This window comes from Lynx rufus, unplaced genomic scaffold (assembly GCF_022079265.1).
Source record: "Lynx rufus isolate CCGP_SWC_20201006 ecotype Redwood Valley unplaced genomic scaffold, mLynRuf1.p SCAF_19, whole genome shotgun sequence".
NCBI classification, from domain to species: domain Eukaryota; kingdom Metazoa; phylum Chordata; class Mammalia; order Carnivora; family Felidae; genus Lynx; species Lynx rufus.
The window spans coordinates 14,134,555-14,155,507 of record NW_025814833.1 but is presented as its reverse complement, the minus strand read 5'-3'; the positions used below and the strand labels follow the sequence as shown (position 1 = coordinate 14,155,507).

General features: G+C 47.7%; 2 protein-coding genes across 5 annotated transcripts in view; one reads left to right on the top strand and one right to left on the bottom strand.

The window, feature by feature from the left end:
* Window positions 1-5,148, top strand: part of LOC124514001 (A-kinase anchor protein 17B-like) — a 53,348-nt gene extending 48,200 nt beyond the window's left edge. For all 4 annotated transcript variants that reach the window (XM_047082107.1, XM_047082106.1, XM_047082109.1 and 1 more), the window contains one exon: window positions 533-5,148. In XM_047082107.1, coding sequence (XP_046938063.1) covers window positions 533-2,170 — 1,638 coding nt within the window. In that variant the 3' untranslated portion in view covers window positions 2,171-5,148. The remainder of the gene's footprint in view (window positions 1-532) is intronic.
* Window positions 5,149-8,306: 3,158 nt separating this feature from the next.
* Window positions 8,307-16,781, bottom strand: PGRMC1 (progesterone receptor membrane component 1). The gene is made up of 3 exons (XM_047082048.1): window positions 16,364-16,781; window positions 12,788-12,943; window positions 8,307-9,667 (listed from the first exon to the last, which is right to left on the bottom strand). The coding sequence occupies exons 1-3, from the start codon at window positions 16,689-16,691 to the stop codon at window positions 9,564-9,566; spliced, it is 588 nt and encodes a 195-aa protein (XP_046938004.1). The 5' UTR covers window positions 16,692-16,781; the 3' UTR covers window positions 8,307-9,563.
* Window positions 16,782-20,953: the final 4,172 nt, after the last annotated feature.

The following is a 20,953-nucleotide window of genomic DNA, read 5'->3' as shown; positions in this document are numbered from 1 at the left end:
CACTGGCATGGCCGTGTTTTCTACCCGTCCTCTTGCTTCTGAATGAAGCAGGTGAGAGGGGACAGCTCAGGGATATCCTCCCCTACAATCCACGGGAAGAGGCTGGAACGAAAAACAGAAAGGCGGTTCATGTTTTAGGCCAGGCGATTCCCTTTTAGACACACATTTCACCCATCGGTCTCTTCTTGTTCTAGGATTTTCTGGGAAGGCTGTAGAGCATGTCTTCTTTTACTATCCCCAGCCCCTAGCGTAAGACCCGGAACAGTAAACGCTCGCCAGTTTGCGCACACATAAAGAAAAGGGTCGTGTGCTCTGAAGGCGTGTAAACGGTCGAGCACAGACCTGGTGTTTGCGTTAGCCCGAGACACTTCGTTCGTGCCGCTTCTTTCCTCAGCGCGATGTTGTGTTCCTAGTCTGGGTCCACCTTACAGCTTAGAAACCACTTCAGAACCATGCCAGAAAGCCCAGTTTTCTTTGAAACGTTTAAACCGTTACAGTTTTCATGTGAGATGTTTAACCTTTCTCTTTAAAGGAATCCACCCAGTTTCACCCACAGGGGGTAGACGATCCAAGCCCCAGCGCGAACCACACTCCAGGGAACACGTTGGGAACTCTGAAGAAAGAAGAGCTACACAGCCAGTACCTTCAGAATCGAGCAGAAATGCCAAAATATCAGGTTGCCAAGTTACACCATAAACAAAAAGAAAAAATGAAGAAAATCAACAGGGCTCACTTGCCTCAATCTCCCCTCCACCTTAGGAGAAAAGAAATAAGCTCTTCAGCTAGAGGAGCAAGAGCTGGCAAATCATTAGCCAACGGATACAATGAGAGTCGGGTCTCTGACCAGAGTTCTCTGCAGAACGCAACAGTCCAAGGTCAGCCTCTTGAGAAAGAAGACCGCAGCAGTTCTCATAAATCCGATTCCTACAGATTGTTTGAGCGAGGGCGTGGCAGGAAACAGAAGATCTATGAAACAGATGAATTTATTGATTACATGTTAAACTGCTATCAACCTCCAAACTATGCCCGTATCTGCCTAGAACCAAGTGGCCCAGAAAGCACGCGTGAGTGGCAGAGGGCTGTCCAGGCTAAGGGAAATGGATTTCGAGTCACTTTGAGAAAACGTAACTATCACTCCACCAGCCCGAGCCCAGTGCAAAGCCTGGCAACAAGACAACAGGCTCAAAAAGATGATGGCTGCTCAGAGATTTGTACTCGGGGTCCTGAGCATAAACCACAAAAGAGAGGAAGAGTGGATTATGCCAAAGAAAGTCGCAAGGAGTTAAATCATTGCAAGGACACAGCCAGTGAGGCTGGTGGTCATTTGTCCCCAACTGATGCAATGAGCCCTCTGTCGGAAGAGATTTATGCTTACGAGATGAGAGTTTCCAAATCCACCAGTCAAAGCCAGGATTCCTCACCCAACAGGTCAGCAGACTTAGAAATGGAGTTGACCGATTTCTTAGAGGAAATTAGTAGTGATTCTGAATGCTTCAGTGAAATCCTTAGCATAAAGAAAGAAGACAATGAGAAATCTGTGACTACATATGATAGCTCCCCAGAAAAAAGATCTCTTGATGCTGCTGAAATTATCACTAGAGATCAAGAAGTTAGGTCAAGTCCGCAGACCTGGTGTTCAGAGTGGAACCGCGAGGGGGAGGAACGCTACTCTAAATATGAGCTTTGGAAACCAGTCAAGAGGTCCAGGTATGAGTTGACATGCCCATGGCTTGAAGGGGAAAACGGTTCCATGAGAGGTGAGAAGAACAACAGCCGAAACAGGGAAACAGTGGCCCCCAAATATTTGTTTGATGAAGGCGACTACCGTGGATCCAGCCCCAGTGATCTGTTAGACGACATGGTAAAAAAGAGGAGGAGGTTCGATGATAGCACATTCGGCCAGAACGTGAAGTATAGGCCCCCTCATGTGCCAATAACATCATCAAACAGCGCTGATTTCTACTTGAGGGGTTTCCCCCGAAGCAGAGAGACCCCCTGGAGGCCAGACTACAACCAGGAGGTGAGAAGGTTCAAAAGATACGAGAATTCTAAAGATTTCAGGCCGAATTCTGATAATTATTATATTAGACGTAACAGTCAGGAGCACGCGGACTATGGAAGCTATTCACAAAACGGCTACACTAGTCCTGTGTATCATCAAATGTTTTGAAGTTCTTTCAGTTCAGGAAACGCTCTCATTCGCAGCAAACAAATTGCAAGAAGAAAATTTAAAACCAAATATAGCGATGTAGCTGGCAACTACAGAGCAAGAGAGCGACACTTAGAAGTTTGAGCAAGGTCAAATGCAAAACCCTTGTTTCTCCTGCCAAAGTATAAAGCATAAATGACTGCCAGTGTGCTGGCAAACTTTAGAAACAAAAAAAATTCCAGATTCTGAAGGTTGGTAAAACAGTGTGCCCGCAAAACTTCTTGATCCGAGGACAGACATTTCTACGGTTCAGCCGCGACTTTAACTGGGTGCCAGCGAGGGAGCAAATGAACGTTGAGAGGAGTTGAGATGGCCCTCTGTGGCTCTTTAGCTGTTCTAACAACATCATTTAGTGTCATTTACCTTCAAAAGGGACAACAGCGAATGAAATAAGGTCTTTTTATACCTTCTTAGCCTTGGTCAGAAACACCACGTGCAGCGACGAAACTTTCCTGACTTTTATCCAGAAATGGCTGTAGGTAACAGAAGGGATGACAGCAAGGACATACCAGAGACTCCTTCACGACATCGGAAGGTTACGTGACCACCCACCAGAGGGAAATTAATCTTTTAAATATGTTCATAGTACTCAGAGTTGTCCTTTTAGAAACAAAATTTGGAAGACGAAACCAAAAGGGGCTCGGATTGTCCCTTGACGTTTAAACGGATGGTGGACCGTTTGCAGAGTTTTGTTTTGTTCTTTCTTTTTTGTTTTTGTGTGCGTGTTTTTTTGAAGAACCCCACGTCATTCCATCCTAGAGAAGCAAGAGAATGGAAATAAAAGAACCAGTGGGATTTGCAAAAGGAAATGCCGAAAGATCCTGGGGCACCGATACCAGCACTTTGGGAGGACAGGACGTGGCAGTATTTCATTTCAGGTTATGTAATCCTTTCACTCAGGGTTGGGTGACATCAGTTTGTAAAAAGCCGCTGACTATCCCCAAACTGACTTTTGATAACACGTTAACAAGTGCCTCCCCAATCCTCAATAACGCCATGGAGTTAGGAGTCGAGGGCAAAGCCCTAGTTTTCTAGCTGGGGAAAAATGGTACGTGTGAAGGCTTTGTAAACTCGTAACATAAGCAGTTTCTCTTTTTACCTACTGGTTTTGGACTTCTTGACTATGTTTTTAAATTGAGATATTTTATAGATTCATAAAGACTTACATCTTAACGCAGTGCATGTTCTATTAAAAGCTCGGCTGATTCATTCCGCCTTATATTGGATTTAGGACCCTCAGGGGCAGTAGATGACCTTTTTTTTCCCACCCCCAGCCAAGCTATCCCTGACTCGGCAGTTGAAGACATCAATGAGATCAGACTGGCTGGCAGGACGAGAGGGTGATTTTCATTCACAGAAGTAGTGGAAGGCAACATCTCCCTGTGACATGATTCATTTCAGTCTTAACTTGATATTCTGTGGAAAAGTACCAGCCGGTAGAGCCAAGGTGGAATGCCAGTCAGTGTGGTTGCCCCGAGTGACGAGGCACGTTGCGTGCTCATAACCAGCCAGCCACTCGAGCAACCTGACCTCTAAAGGGGCCACAAGATCTTCTAAGTTACCGGAAGTAAGAACCACACGTTGTTTCGTTGATCTCTTCTCCTCCCATTTAAGAGAGCTACGCTAGTACGTGCAAAAGTTTACAAGTAATGTAGCGGATTGTGTTTGTCATTAAGGAGATGATAACCAGCGGACGGTTCGTTGGTTCTCTTGTATTCGGTTCCGCTTTCAACCTAGTGACTCTGCCGTTAAAACTAGGTTTGGCTTGTCAAATCTGAAAAATCGTTTCGTGGGGTGAGTGCCTTTTCTCCTCTGAAGACTAGCAGTGACTATTAATGTTCAAAGTACTGTTGTCCAGAGTAGCCTTTTAAAGTGCTAAGAGCTTGTATTTTGTCAGACAGCTTTTGGTAACTAGGTGTTTTTCTCCTCCTCTGCCTCCTTCTTTTTTCATGCTCCATGCCATTGAAACCAAGAACACTATGGGTTCGTAATGGAAAGCAGTTATGGTTGTTTGGAAAACAAATCTTCATGTCTGCTGTCACTAGATAATTTTTCTTTGCAGAGATTTTGGGGCATGAAAACAATTTGCTGCTCAGTAACCAGGCATAAAAAATAAATTGCAGAATACAGCATGTGCAATTTTTTTTTCTTTTTCTTTTTGGTATAATAGAACCGGTGCTAAGTCACTTCTATCTAATATTTTTGTCTGGTTTTGTTTGTTTGCTAAATACCATCCTGGGACCTAGAAGTTAGTAAAAATACTGATTTCATGTTTACTTTCTGTACCACCTTCAATTTTTATATGTCTTATAGTAATGAGTTTTAGATTTAAATAAACTTCTTTTGTGTGTGTGTGTGTGTGTGTGTGTGTGTGTGTGCGCGCATAGGCCTTAAATGAGGAAGAGAACAATTTATCCTATACTTTTCAATGGAGTGAGTGGCTTAGTAAGGAATGAGATAGAACCGAAAATATTGTGATCACTTTCTATTAGTTCTAGTTACTTAGTTATTCTTTGTTGTGCTGTTATTTAAGTGGTGCAAGAGTTTTTTCTCACATCTTTTTTCTATGTCTTATTAAGTAAGTAAGGGCCTGAACTTTAAATTTTGTCTTTTTAGACAGACATCTCCATGTTTTTCCTCGTATGTGCTGATAGTGCTTTACGAAAACTAAAAACCTGTCAATGTATTTTTGTTCAATTTGTTTGAATTTCTCAGGTAGAAAGCCATGTAACCTGGTAATTTTGAAAGTAAGAACCAAATAAACGCATTTTTTGTGTGGCAAAGACTATTTAGAATGTGAACTCTTAAACGCTAATAATTTCACCGGGGCGGGGTGAGTTTCTACTTGTAGGATGCCGCTTTGCACTAATGTTGTCGATCCTCATTTGCATTGTTAGAGAAATAATACATATTTAATTTTCAGATATATTAAAAATAAAATGGTCATAGTGACTACCTACTGCCTGTTCATTTACCACGTGCATCATCTACATTTTCTGTGAAAATCTACGTGCCCGGTTTTGGGGTTGTTTTTTTTAAGTTTCGTTCACTCATTTAAGTTCTCTCTACACCCAGCATGGGGCTCCAGCTCATGACCCCGAGATCAAGAGTTGCGCACTCCTTCGACCGAGCCAGCCGGGCGCCCCTATCCATGTCCAGTTTTAGTCTTGCTCCTATGTGGGGGTCTGTTGAGCACTCGACTTCAGCTCAGGTTGGGATCTCGCAGTTCTTGGGTTCGAGCCCTGCGTCGGGCTCTGTGCTGACAGCTCTGACAGCTCGGAGCCTGGAACCTTCTTTGAATTCTGTGCTTCCCTCTCTCTCTGCCCCTCCCCTGTTCCCACTCTCTCTCAAAAACAAATATTAAGAAAAAAATTACAGGGGCACCTGGGTGGCTCGGTCAGTTAGGTGACCGATTTCGGCTCAGGCTGTGATCTCACGTTTTGTGGGTTCGAGGCCCGAGTCGGGCTGTGCTGACAGCTCAGAGCCTGGAGCCTGCTTCGGACCGTCTCCCTCTCTCTCTCTTCCCTCCCTCCTCCCCTACTCCTGCTCTGTCTCTATGTCTCTTTCAAAAAGAAACATGAAAAGATAAATAAATTTTTAAAAAGAGGCTTTTTGCTTCTATGCAATTTTTCCCTTTATGACGCTGATGTTTGGGAACTGTGTCAGAGCTCACACAACTGAAGATCACAGTTTGATCTTCAGTTTGGAGAAGGTGAAATGATAGTATCTGGACTTAAGACTATCCTCCCTTCGGCAAGGTTTTTTTTTTTTTTTTTTTTTTAATGCTTATTTATATTTGAGAGAGACAGAGACAGAATGCGAGTGGGTTAGGGGCAGAGAGAGAGGGAGACACAGAATCCGAAGCAGGCTCCAGGCTCCGGGCTGCCAGCACAGAGCCCGACGCGGGGCTCGAACTCACGGACCGCGAGATCATGACCTGAGCCGAAGTCGGACGCTCAGCCGACTGACCCCCCAGGCGCCCCGGCAAAGGTTTTATCAATAATCTTCGAAGGTAGCAAAACGGACTCCATGGCATCTCATCTCACCCCTTCAGCACCTGGTGGCAGTGTTCAAGTTCTACAATAGCCGGGACTAAGTGGGGGTGTGGGGGCGTCTCGGGGGCTTCACTGGTCAATCTTTGGCCGTTCGGGTGTCACCTGTATTTTCACGTGAAGCGTCCGGCACGCTGCCTCGAAGTGTTCGGTAACAAAGGCTGCCTGTACCTTAGTACAATCTGGGTGCTTTACAGCTGAAAGGGTCCCTTTTGGGGGGGTCAAAAAGCTCTCTCTCTGAAACAGCAAGGGCTGTCCGGATGCTTGTTCTGGGTCTAGGATTAGCCTGTTTGGCCCTCCGACGACGTGTTGTGAACGTGTTGTTATGTAGAGAAGCCACACATATGGGGAGGCGCGGCGGACACGGAGAGAATGCTTAGGACGCTAGTCCTGAGAGCGCAGGGCCTCTGCAGGGGCTGGATAAAGGCAGGGGGACAAGCAGATGTTCACCTCACACCTCCCCCACTGGCCGGGTGCCTGTAACCTCCACGCCCCCATCTTAAATGGCACCTTTTACATAATGCGGCTTCTGAATATGCTAGCTGGATTTGAGAAGTTTCTAGACTGAAGTCCTGCCTTCTAGTAATATCCTTTTACATGTAATCAATACAATGTTGATTTCATTCTCAATGGTGGGGAATCGGGCTATTTGAGATAGAAACTTTAACAGGGCCCTGGATGTTTTCCTCTTGGCATCGGACACACCCGTTTAGCTTAGAACACACAGTGTAATAGGGTGCTTGGCACGAAACAGGCAACTGGAATATTAGTTGCATGAAACCTAGTGGGGGCGGGGCGGGGGGGGGGAAGAGCTCATTTAAAAACGAAACAGGGGCACTTGGGTGGCTCAGTTGATTAAGCAGCTGACTCCATCTTGGCTCAGACCACGATGCCCTGGTTTGTGAGTTCAAGCCCCGCATCGGACTCCGTGCTGATGGCATGGAGCCTGCTTGGGATTCCCTCCCCCTCTCTGCCCCCACTCCCGAAATAAATAAGTAAAAACTTAAAGAAATAGGCAATGTTTGGTAACAGAAAAACCGGAAAGCTGCAAGCCCTCTTTCGTCCAGGGAGTACATCCCTCGTAAGAAAACTCTGCCAATTTTAACGTCAAAATGGCAAAACACTAATATTAATAGGCTGTATTTATACAACCAACTGCATACGCAAATCTGATCTTTTGCCAGGAGGGGAATTAGCTACCGTGAAAGAATTCCTGAATATTCTCCTGGTCAGATGGTATCTGGAAACGGAAACAACCAACCGTGCCTTGGCACTTGCTAATGCCATCAGCAGTTACCCCTTAATAACCTTGCTACGGACCCGAAGGCAGAGGTCTGCCGTGGAGTTTAGAAAAGTTCTGAGGCAGAATTTGACAAGTCACAAAAAATAAATTCACTAGTTTTTTAAAAAAATGTCCATTTGTACGTTGGAATTAAGGCAGCTTAGCTAATCTCGATTCACTGTCTTCTTAGGTTTATTTTTAATGTTTATTTTTGAGGGAGAGAGAGAGTGCACAAGCAGGGGAGGGGCAGAGAGAGAGACACACAGAATCCGAAGCCGGCTCCAGGCTCTGAGCTGTCAGCCCAGAGCCAGACGCGGGGCTCGAACTCACAGACCATGAGATCATGACCTGAGCCGTAGTCGGACACTTAACCTACTGAGCCCCTGAGTTTATTTTTATTTGAGAAAGAGAGAAAGAGAGCAAGCCGGGGAGGGGCCGAGAGAGAGGGAGACAGAATCCCAAGCAGGCTCCACACTGTCCGTGCAGAGTCCAACGTGAGCCTTGAACTCATGAACCTCAAGACCATGACCTGAACCCATCAGGCGCTTAACCGACTGAGCCACCCGCAGGCACTCAATTCACTACTTCTTCACAAGATAAGCTGGTATTTGGTTTGTGGTGTGAGGGTCTGAGGTCTTGCCCCTTAACGGGTTTCTTTTTGAATACACACACACACCTCAGGAGCGAAACTGAGTATTAAGCTAAAGTAAAATGACCGAATCTGATTTCCGAGGTTTAAAAAAAAAGACAACCCACCACGCTATACTGGGTAAGACCGTTTTTATTAACTGACCAAAGCACTTCATTTTGTTTTCTGATCTGAGGTAAAACCATTAAACACGGTTCACAAGAAAATACAAGGACTATTCAACTACAGTTACAAGGGTTGGAGACCTCACTAGTTCATATACTTTTACGAATTCATACGACTGTACAGTCTACTTAAGCTAAGTTTATTGTTAACCGAAAAGACCCAGTTATCAGAGACCTAGACACCCGGCCCGACTCCTCTTGTGGCGGCTACTTTTGTCGGGACAGAAGAATGACGGTTACCTTAACGAATGGATTTTGAGAGCCGCGTGGCTACGGCGACCTGTACTCTCTTCGTTCCCCAGAGGTGGGCGGGAGGGCTGCCGGGAGAGCAAACGCATGTTCTGTTCGGCACCCCCCCCCCCCGCCCTCACGGCAAACCGGGTCGGATAACCATCGTCCCACCGTGAACGTGGGGATGGGGAAGAGGGTCCCTACATTTTCTTCGTCGAGTTAGCTTTTCAGGCAAGCCGGCTGATTTCTTCCAAGGCTTCCCTTCAAATGTTCAGATCCTATTTCAAGCCTCACTGTGTACCGCTGTGTTAGCGGGGGCATCTGAGTGTCCAGAGGACAAAAAAAAAAAAAAAAAAAAATCGTAAGGCGGTCTAGAAACACAGCGAATGTATTTTTCCCAACTGAGCCCAGCTTTGAGATTTCAAAAAAAAAAAAATTTTTTTTTTTAATGGACAGCTTTCTTTAATCAATACCAGAGGCTTTGGAATACTGCAGATTTGCTTTAGAGGTAGATAAAACAGAAATCGTGCAGCTAAGTCAATTGAGAAATGAGGGATTTGCTGTCTTGAGAACGTCAGGACTGCAAGTTCATCCTTTGTTCTCGGTTGCTGGAAGGGCTCTGCACACTTAACATCTTTACCTGCTTGGGCAGGGAGGGGATACCCAAGTCTTGCCTGTCTCAGGAAAAACAAACTGAAAGTCGGCCCGTACTGACTACAGAGAGAAGGGAACGGTAATAACATCTGTATTACGGCCCTGCAGTTCACGGTCTGGATTTGCGACACACAAACGCATCATGCACTTGGGAGACGGGAGTTAATTGTGTATCAGTGTCACTAGTGATGTTAATTACAAAAACTTACAGCCAAGTTCGAAACGTTTCTAAATATCGGAAATCACCATGTTTTAAAGACAGACTGGAATGTTACAAATGATTCTGCAAAATACAAAAATAGATATGCTTCCACTGGACGCTCTAGTCATTTTTCCGAGCGCTCTCATCTTTTGCTTCTTCCTCATCGGAGTACACGGTGGGCTCCTCCCCCTCCTTCAGCAGCTTGCCCACGTGATGATACTTGACTGGAGGCAAAGAAAACACAAATGATCGCTCTCGTGCCTTACCCAGAACCACTACCTCCCACCTGCAAACATTCACTAGAGGCCTACGGTCTATGCGGCGATGTGCCGGGCTTCTTGAAGGTCTCTGTTAGGAAGGTCTTATGCCACAGCCCTTGGTGACCGGGAATTAAGAGTTTTGTTCAGAAGAAACACGGAAGGGGTGGCGGTGTCGGGCGAGGAGTGTGCAAGGGAAGGCTGACGCAGAGTCGTGTTTGTGTGCACAAGCGGGAGAGCAGGGCTCGCTAGGAGTTAGTTGGAAGGGTTTCAGAACGCCTCACGAAGGACGACATGCTTGGGAGGACGCGTAGGAGGACGTGAGGCAAGAGGGATTTCAGAAAATGAAAATGCCGCGTACGGAGGCATGCAGGCGAGGCTGCACACATCTGGGGAACATCAGAGAGACCGAGTTGAGAGCTCCACGGCGCGGGAGGAAGGTTGGCTAAGCAGTGTGGGCGAATATGGAGGTGGCGGACAGCCGGCCCGAAGCGTCTGGACTTCGTCTACAGGTGGCAAAGGGCACTGAAGGTTTATGACAAAAGAACGGCGTGGGAAACCAGCGCTTTGGCAGACCAGGCAGATGACAGCAAGGAGGCCCAGCGCAGGGAGCCCAGGCGGCCAGATCAGTATGCGAAGGAACAAGGGCCAGGAGTAAGCAGGACGTCCATGGGAATGGAAAGGGAAGGATGCGAGCTACTTTAAAGCAAAATTGGAAATACAAGTTAATGAAGTTCCAACGGGAGCTGGGGACTCTGGAGAGGGGGCCCCCCCCGGGGGGCGGGGGCACGTGACAGGAGCTCTACAAGGGCGGGAGGAGTGAAGTTAATACTGGCAAGAAGCAGGTCCCTGGAAACCTTCAGGAAGGGAAGTTCTGTGGGACTGTGGGGACGGAAACTGCATCGCTGGGAGTAAGAAAGCAGTGGTTAGGGACCAGCACTTCTTAGACGGGTGACAGTGAAGGGGAGGAACGAGGACTCTAGTGGATGGAGGAAAAGCGGGAGACGGTGGTTTCTCCCAGCACAAGGAACAAGCTATGCATCGTTAAAAGCAAGTGATTAAGGAGGCAGGAGAGCACTGGAGATGTTGGAGACAACAGATTTAAGGGTGCAAACCAGAATGCAAAAGGCAGGAGAAGGGATCACGGCCCCACTGGCTGCATTCTTGAGGCCAAGCTCATGAGGGATTAAGCCTATGGATGCCAGAGGCCAAGAGGGCCGGGTCTCCTCTTTCTGAACAGGTAGTAACCAACCTGTCTAACCAGGTAGCCAGACCGGCTTTTGTGTGAAATAATCACTAGACTGGAACTTCCCTATCTGAACATGTTGTAAAGGTCCCTAGGGTGCCTGGGATTACATAAAACAAATAAAAGGCGGGTGGCGCCCAAGAAACCTGCTTTAAGGGGAACCCACACTAGTTTTGAGTGGAGCTCCGGTGTCACAACAGAACTTGGGGCGGGTCTTAGTGGAAGGGGGAGAAAGTTTTTACGGTTTTTACCTCCTTGGTGAAGGCAGGCCCTAGAAGATAGAGCTTTGTCAGTAATAAATTACAACTCGCTGGTTTCATACAGAAGAATATTCTCTATGTGTACAAAAGCATCCTTAGGATACAAGAAAACCAGGGACTATGTTAGATAGTGTTAAATAGCTGAATCACGTTTTCAAAGTAAAAAGACTTGCCTCTAGACTTGAAAGCTATACTTTGTCTGCTTGGGATTCAAAATCTAGGGGTAGAGCCCTAGCTGGCTAATAATTAACACTGAAGTCAGCATTATTTTCAAAAAAAAAAAAAAAAGAAGGTTGGATTTAGCCAAAAGAGTCAGTAATATTTAACTGGCTATAGAGAACAGCAAATAGAAAACTGCATTTTAGAATAAAAAATCTTAGGGGGTGCCTGAGTGACTGTCGGTTGAGCGTCTGACTTCAGCTCGGGTCATCATCTCACGGTTCATGAGTTCGAGCCCCGCGTCGGGCTCTGTGCCGACAGCTCAGAGCCTGGAGCCTGCTTCGGATTCTGTGTCTCCCCCTCTCTCTCTGCTCCTCCTCTGTCTCACTCTCTCTCAAAAATAAACAAAACATTAAAAGAAATAAAAAATAAATAAAAAATCCTTAAAAAATTTTTTTAAATGTTTTTATTTTTGAGAGACAGAGAGAGAGAGAGAGAGAGAGAGAGAGAGTGAGTGGGTGAGGAGCAGAGAAAGGGAGACACAGAATCGGAAGCAGGCTCCAGGCTCTGAGCTGTCGGCACAGAGCCCGACGCGGGGCTCGAACTCACGAACCGTGAGATCATGACCTGAGCTGAAGTCAGGTGCTTAACCGACTGAGCCACCCAGGTGCTCCAAAAATAAATTAAAAATCTGGAAGTGATGGTCATGGTCTTTATATCCTGTTTCAAAGCTGGGAAAGGTTAGTCAAATTCTTAGCAGTGAGATGTTGCTAAAGTGATAAACACTTCGGTTTGACAAGAGCTGATTCCTCAATTCCCGAAATTTGAACTAATCCCCGTCCTCCCTCCCCCCACCCAACAGCCCCAAAGACCTCAGCCCATAGCATAAGCCGGGAAACAAGTGTCTCCTTTTCCCTTTCTTTTTAAAAATGCAGACACCATTGTCGCTGGGCAGATTATAAGCATCATTTGTAGATGAGGCCTATAGTCAGGCTCAGATTCAAAAAGAAGCTGTTTTGTTGAACACAAGTCTCCCATTCTTCAACAGAAATGTGGGCTGCTTTTAAATAGCAAGCCTTGCTAGTAAGGACTTCTGAAATCCCTCTCTGTAGCCTACATGACCATGATCCTTTCCCCGACAGGCCAAGCACCAAATCCTAGTGTGGAATCTAGGCAAACCCGTCAAAAACTTAAATAACAGAAACCCAAGTTTCCATGGGGAACTAGCTAAAAACTGGACGCAATCATGGCAGGTGACTCAGCACTGCTGCAATCACTTCAAGCCATGAACTTGATCCATCCGTTCAGGAGCCTATCAAAATGCTCCCCAGTTTCAGGCTGCTTAGTAGTAACTATTGTGCTGCCGTGAATCCCATTACTGGTAGAAATTTGATCCAGGCACAATTTTAAAAAAATGCTTACAAGTGAACTGAGAGTCCCAGTCACTCAGGGTCTCCTGCTGGGCGGGAGTGAGGTCAGAAAGGTCGTCATACTCGTCCTTCAGGGCTTCCTTATCCAGGCAGAAGGTGGCAAGGCCCCGGGATGCATCTCTTCCGGCAAAGACCCCATACGGCCCCTCTTAAAAAACAAAACCAAACCAAAGATTAGTTCTTTATTAGACGGACAGTTTCTCTGTGGTTCATACATAGGAAATAGCTTCCTTACCCATCAACGGAAGAAAGCCCCCTTCTGCAGTATCCAATTCCATTTGGAAACCCTAAGTGACGTTGATGCTTTTGTCATTACATGGTGGATACTGGAGGATCTGTTGTCCTCAAACTGTCACAAATCAGTATGTTATGCATCATCATCCATTTCCTGTGATTTTCAGACAGCTAATAAGAAAGCCATGAATGCTTATCTCCTAGGGCGGGATGCGGTGGTAGGAAATCGTTTAAGATAATACTGAGCCCACGGGTCAGAATCCGGCTTTAGGACTGAACCCAGAGCCTGCCTCTCCTCTAGGCACTAGGGCTACAGCAGCAAAAGTTACAGTTTCTTAACGTAATAAATACTAAGGCATAAATGAAAACATTTCCTTATAAAATGTATTCTGATCTATTTTAATGACTCCAAAGTATCTCATGGCGATCTTTGGTTGTGAGACTGTATTAAACATTAACATGCGATATCTGCAGGAGAAATCATTTTATGAGAGTATCAGCGGTTCAGAAATCTCTCCTCGTGTTACATAATCTACACTGTCAATAAAGAAGAAATAGGACAGAGATCACCTCTGTCACTCTGGTGAGCTTGAAGACAAGACTCAAAATCCTCACACTTTCATGGAAAACAAAGACTGAATCAATATCCCAAACAAATATATGAGACATGAGAATGCTATTATATAGACTTTTGTCTAAGGGAGCGGTGAATCATTTTGTAGGTACCTGACGTGGATGTTTAGACTTATTTAAATATTGCACAAGTAAATGAAAAGAATCCAGTGTACTTTAAACCACGTGCTGTTTCCCCAAGGTAGATTGGGTAGCAACTCTGACATTAAAAAGTTTGTAGGTAACCACGAGGCCAAGTATGAGACCGGATCAAGTTTCAATATGCCCCCTGGTCACTGGAAAGCTCAATCCACAAGGAATTTATTTGTGTACAAATTAGACAAAATTTATGACCAACTTTTGAACGCAAATAAGGTTGTAAAGAAAACCGGTTGTTTGCTCTCCTACTAGAGAAGGTAAAACCCAACAAACCCATTACACAGTTTTCACACGACACATTTCACAGTTTTCACACTGTATACACACACACACACACACACACACACACACACACACACACACTTCTAGCGGACATGGTAACATCTAGTACTTGAAAATAGGCCAACTGTTCTGGCTTGGACCTTGCTACTTCAGAGATTATAGTCACTGAATACTGAAAAATGGCCCAAGGGGAGCATTAGGAATATATTCACCAGAATGTACCTTCCCTAGAATATAAGCCCCATGAGCAGCCCCTTTTTCTGTTTTGCTCCCTGCTGTATTCCCAGTGCCCACAAAGGTGCCATGCATAGAATAATGGGCACCGGAATGAATCATTTTTAGGAATCCTTTGTAACACGGATTATCATTTGCACATGGTATCACACATTCATGGGCTCACAGGACGACAGCGCAGGGTAGAGACTTAGGAAGATCTCCCAATGGGCCGTCCTCAGCATTTTTCAGAGGGACAGCTAAGGCCCAGAGAGAACAATGCTTCGTGCCAGGTCACACAGCTGGTCAGTAATCCAACCCGGATTAGAACTCAGGTCGCCTGATTCCCAGTGTTGTGTTTCTGTGCACAGGCCTACATTCCTCCCAATGACTTTGCAAATTACAATCATAGGATGATGGCCCGTGCACGTCTTTGGACTACCTGACGGTGCAGCTCAGTACTAACGGGTATTTGCATGATTATGTCCACTGAAAATGCCTCTAGGTGTGCCAGGGTAAGTGCCGATAATAGAGGTGTGGTTTTCAAATGATCTTGACAGTTACACGGCCTACAGAAAGTAGGTCTTCTAAATCAGCCACGAGGAAACACTGCTAAGGGGACGAGTTCCGGAAGAACTTTCCCACATCTGATCTTGATTAGTTGGACTGGGCGAGTAAAACAAAGCAGGAGTGGAGATGACGGGGATCACGGGTATGTGTGCGCGTCTCCAGACCGCTTCCCTCTCTCCAGACCCGCGAGCAAGAGAGAGTACTCTCGATGTGGACACACTCCCTGAGCTCTCGGTTTTTAGGAGTCCGTATTAAACGAGCTAAAACCTCCTTCCTCTCCAAATATTCTACGTGGCACGACTTTCCAAACCCGGCCGTTTCTCAAAGGCGCCCCCGGGAAAGCCTCTTACAATGCAGATTGCTGGACCTCCCCGACAGACTCCTCCACGGTGGCGGTGATTAAGCCGGGAATCGGTGTTTTTCCTCAAGCGCATCAGGTGATTCTGATCCACCAGCAGGCTTAGAAAGCCTCATCTCTAAGGCCCTTCGGGCCTGCTGTCCTCCAATGGCTCAGCAGTCGGCCACCCTCATTTCCCCTCCGGTTGGCTTTTCCTGAAATCCCCACACCCAGCAGCCCTCACAGCCCTACCCCTTTTGTTTCCCAGGATCCTCCCACTTCTCTCTCCCTCCATTTTTAATTTTTTTTTTTTTTTTTTTGGCTTCTAGTCCTTTCTCTCGCGCTATAGACTGAAATGCTCTATTACCTTCTCATCTGGCCACATTCCCATTGTCCGCTACGTTCAGCCTCATTCCGCCCTCGAGCAGCTCCCTTCCCCCCCCCCCCCACCGCCCCACGGAATCTCCGCGTTCACCTCCCAGCTTTTCGGTCGGCCACACGCAGCGCGCGCACACACATACCAAACACATGCCACACACATACCTGACACATGCCACATTCCAAGCGCGCGCGCGCACGCACACACGCGCCTGGCGAGCCACGGACACGGGATACGCACACACACATCACCCGCCAGCGCGCACGCGGCTTCGACCTGCTGCTAATCCCACCTCCGCGCTCCATCTCCCGCACCTTCACGTTACACCACGGCCACTCCCGGCGGCAGCGGCCTCCGCATCTTCTCCGAGGCTGGACCTCCCCCCCTCCCCCCCCCAGCTTCCCTCGAGACACCCTCGTTTCCCTTCTCCAGCCCGACACCGCCCCTCCTTCCAGGAAGCCCCAAACCCCGTGCCCTCGAAGCGCCTCGATCACTGCGCTCGGCGGTGCCCCCCCCTTCCCGGTTAGCGATCTCGCCCGCCCCCCCCATCCCGGCCTGAGCGCTCCAGCCTTCTCCCTCCACCCCCATCCCGGCGCTGGCGGCGTCCCCCGCTGGCCGCGGCACTACTTGAGGGCCCCTTGCCCTCTGCCGCTGGGAGCCGCCCCGCCACGATCGCCATTCCTCCCCTCAGGGGCGCCTCGCTCCCCCTCGCCTCCCCCGTACCCAGCCCCGGGCCGGGGCCCCTTCTTTTGTCTCCGCGTCCCCTGGGCGGCCGCCGTTACCGGGCCCGTAGAACTTGCGGCCTTTGGTCACGTCGAACACCTTGCCGTTGATGGCCATGAGTATGCGCGGGTCCTGGACGCCGTCGAAGCGCCGCAGCTCGGCAGGGGTGAAGTCGCGCCGCTTAAGGCGGGGCAGCGGGGGCGGCTCGTCGTCGTCGCTGTCGCTGCTGGCCGCCGGCTGGTCCCCGCGCACGATCTTGTACAGCAGGAAGACGCAGAGGCCGAGCAGCAGCAGGTTGAGCGGCGACGTGAAAATCTCGTGTAGCAGCCCGCCACCCTCCAGCTCGCTCGGGTCGGCGCCGGTCGCCGCCACATCCTCGGCAGCCATGATCTCTGGAGCAAAGGTTGGGCCGGGCTAGAGAGGGCTCCGGAACTGGCTGCTTTCTCCTCCCTCTCTGCGAGCTTGTGGCGCGCACGGATCGGCGGACAAGGACTAGCCAGCGGAGGAGGCGGGGCGGGGCGGGGCCTAGGCGGGCGGAGCCTCCCGGCCCCGCCTCCCCCGCGGCCGCCGGGGCGCCGCGCCCCGCCCAGCTCGGGCCCCCCACCTGGCCTCCGGGCCGTCGCTCCCCTCCCCCAGCCGGATCCCGCCTACCCTGGCGCCGCGGGATCGGCCCCCCCCGCCCCCCCCCCCCGCCTCGGCCCTACCTGCGAGGCCCCGGCCCCGGCCTCACGCCATCGTCGCGCCATCCTCTAGCTAAGCGCGACGCAGCGCGCAGCCCTCCTCCGCACCCTCGCTTGCTCCTTGCGCCCCGACCGGTTCCGAGAGCCTCGGCTTTGCAGAGCTCCGGCGGAGGCCCCCTCCGCCACCTGATGCGCACCGCGCACGGCCCCATGTCTGCTGCTTCAGGCTTCTCCCCCGCCTTGCATTCTGAAGCCTCACCTTTCCCCGCCCATCCCCCCCGGGGCCGCGGGGCTCTCTTGGGGGACAGGAAGGAAACTCTCTCCTCCAGCTCCTTTTGCACCTTGGAGGCCCAGACTACCCATTTCCACTTTGGGAGCCCCCTTTGACTCTCCTCCACGACCCTTCTTCTCCAGTCCTCCCCGCCCGAGGCTGTGGCGTGGACACCCCCGGGGTAGCTCCAGTCGGTGCACGGGCCCCTGTCCGACAACTCTCCCAATACCTGGGGAGACGGATCGGCTCGCCGGATTTACGTTGAGTTCATTCTCGGCAATCAGAGATTTGCTCAGTCCCAGCGCATCAGCAAGCAACCCTCTGTGGTTAACGCGCTTTTTTTTTTTTTTTTTTTGGCTCAGAATAATGACCAAAAGTTTCTTTGTTGGCAGCGTTCTTTTATTTGAAGTCTGCCGAGCTACCCTTGGCAGTCGCCACCCTCCCTGTGCTGTATCCCAGACGAAAGCGGGAGTTTGGAAAGATCCTGAGTTTGGTCCCTTCCTTTCCTAGGTATTTCCTCCTGCCATTGCTGGGCCAACCGGCTGCACTGGAGCAGACCTAACAGGGGAAGGCCTGTCTATACCCTTTAGAATCCTAACCCGGCTGCCCTCTTTACTGTCACCAGCCCGGGGCGGGGGTTAGGGGGGGAGGAGCGGAAGAAAGGATAGAGAGAAGGGGGAAAAATAATTAAAAGCAAGCCCGGTACACATCTGCAGCCCAGAGCAGTACTTTTCCATCAAGAGTACTGTTCGCTTGCACGTAATTTACTCCCCCTCTCAACACGCAAGAGATTTGAGAGAACTGGCTCCTTACCTGAGAATTCTAAAAACTTCTGGCACAAACTGCTTCCATCCCTGCCCCCTACCCCATCTTCTTAAATCATTTAAAAGTACCTGTGAGCGGAATAATCCTTAAATCGGGCCCACACTTTTTTTTTTTTTTTCACAGACCTAAATTTAGGGTTAGCTGAAATGGCCCTTTCAGATCTTTGATTGAATCAAGGGAAAACCGGCTTAAACCGAGGGCACAAGGCTGTAGTTAGACTCCAATTATCTTTTGTTTTAAAAATCTACCGCCGAGATTTGTTGTTCAAAAACAACAAGCTTGTGAAAAAATAGTTTCATTTACATCCAATGACAGAGAAAGGGTTAATATCTTGGAAGAGCTCGTTTTAATTGATAAGAAAATCCATAAGGCGTTAGTCAAGAAATGGGCAAAAATGGAAAAGGTAGTCCGTCCACCCAAGGGGGGGATACCAGTGGTGAATAAGCATATGGAAAATGTTTTGTCTCAGGGCACCTGGGTGACTCAGTTGGTGAACCGTGTGACTTCACCTCGGGTCATGATCTCCTGACTGGTGGGTTTGGGTTCTAGTAGAAATTGATATAATCTTCTGTCATTCATAAAAATACTTTCTATCAATCCCACTTCTAGAAATCTACTCTTTGGTCCACACTTCGACCTCTAGGAATCCATGCCAAGGAAACACTTAGAAATGCAAACAAAGATTTCACTACTAAGATGCTCATCAAAAAACCATTTTTTAAAATGTAAGCTCGACGCCCAACGTGGGGCTTGAACTCGTGACCCCGAGATCAAGAGTTGCGTGGTCTGCTGACTGAGCCAGCCAGGTGCCCCAGAAAATCGTTTTTAATATGAAAAAACTAGAAACAACCTGAATGTTAAACTTTAAGAAATAGCTAATTAATCCACTTGAATTGTGACAAAACCATACAATATTATTACGACATGCATGACATGGGAAAATACTTACGTTTTAATCTTGAGGTAGAAAAAGAAGATACAGGGGCGCCTGGGTGGCGCAGTCGGTTAAGCGTCCGACTTCAGCCAGGTCACGATCTCGCGGTCCGGGAGTTCGAGCCCCGTGTCAGGCTCTGGGCTGATGGCTCAGAGCCTGGAGCCTGTTTCCGATTCTGTGTCTCCCTCGCTCTCTGCCCCTCCCCCGTTCATGCTCTGTCTCTCTCTGTCCCAAAAATAAATAAATGTTGAAAAAAAAAAAAAGAAGATACAAAACAATACAGCATGAAAACTCAACTATGTAAAAAAAAAAATGCATTGAAAGGATACCCAAAAGGAAACATGTTAACTGTTGTGGTTGTTAGTTTCTTCTTTGCAGTTTTCTACATTTTTCTGCAATGAGCTCATGTCACTTTTAGCCTCAGGAGAAAAAAAAAAACGGTTTATTATTACTTTTGTGAAATAAAAAGGAGAACGGTAATACATGCTCATTATAATAACAAACTTAAACAATACGGAAGTGCATAGGAAAAAAATGAAATGCATTCTTTCTCTCCCAGCTCCCTAAACAATCTTTGAATGGGGCCCCCACATGAGCAGTTTGGTTTATATTTTTGCAGACGTATGAAACACACACACACACACACACACACACACACACACACACAGATTTTGTTTTACAAAACTGGGGAAATTTAAAAATAATAAATGGTTCATCAGGGTTTTTTTTTCCTAATGAAGAGAGATACAAAGTAAAAAAAATGAGAGTTAGTCATTAGCTCCCACCCAGATAACACTTGTTGAAATATTTTAAAGTCATATTTGCTTAAGGACATAAAATTCAAACAATGGAAAGACACAAAAATGTAAGTTGAAGCCCTTCTCTTCACCCCTGATTCTCTTTCCTCAACAATAACCACTATTGGAAGCGGTGGAAATGTCAGACATTGGAAGACAAATCCTGCATGATATCGAAAAAATGTGGAATCTAAAAAAAAGGAACTGGGGGCACCTGGGTGGTTCCGTCAGTTAAGTGTCCGACTCTTGATGGCAGCTCGGGTTATGACCTCGCAGTTTGTGAGTTAGAACCCTGCGTTGGTCTCTGTGCTGACAGCGTGGAGCCTGCTTGGGATTTCTCTCTCCCTCTCTCTGCCCCTTCCTGGCTTGTGCTCACTCGTGCTCTCTCTCTCTCTCTCTCTCAAAAAACAAACATTAAAAAAATAAAAATAAATAAAAAAAGAAACTGAGTTCAAAAAAAGACCCAGAGTGGAATGCTGGGAGTGGGGAAGGGGGAGAGATGTTGTGTAAGGGTACATACTTATAACTAGTAGATACATAAGTCCTGAAGATCTGATATACAGTACAGTGATTATAAACAACAGAACTGTATCTTAAACATTAAACTTGTGAAGAGACTAGATTTAAAAAAAAATGTTTATTTAGTTTTGAGAGAGAGGAGAGGGCAGAGAAAGAGAGGATCCCAACAGGGCTCGAACCCGTGAATCGTGAGATCGTGATGAGCAGAGACCAAGAGTCGGATGCTTAACCATCTGAGCCATCCACGGGCCCCTAAGGGACTAGATCTTAATTGTTCCCACCGCTAGAAGAAATGATAATTACGCGATGAGACAGAAGGTGTCAGCTATGCTATAACAGCAATCACATTACAGTATAAATGTATCAAGCCAGTGTGTTGTGGACCTTAAACTTACACAGTGCTATGTGTCATCTCGTCTGTGCTATATTTTATATATAAAAAGTGGGGGAGGGGCGCCTGGCTGGCTCAGGTGGAGCAAGGGACTCTTAATTTCGGGGTTGTGAGTTCGAGCCCCACGCTGGGTGTGGCAATTGCTTAAACATAAAATCTTTAATTAAAGAAATTTTTTTTTAATGTTTAAAAAGTGGGGGAAATGTTTTTATGGATGGCTGGGGGATTTATG

Coding starts and splice junctions, on each gene's coding strand:
- PGRMC1 (XM_047082048.1), bottom strand. CDS start 16,691: ATGGCTGCCGAGGATGTGGCGGCGACCGGCGCCGACCCGAGCGAGCTG. Junction 12,944..16,363: donor CCGCAAGTTCTACGGGCCCG/GTAACGGCGGCC, acceptor TTGTTTTTTAAG/AGGGGCCGTATGGGGTCTTT. Junction 9,668..12,787: donor CTGGGACTCTCAGTTCACTT/GTAAGCATTTTT, acceptor CTTTGCCTCCAG/TCAAGTATCATCACGTGGGC.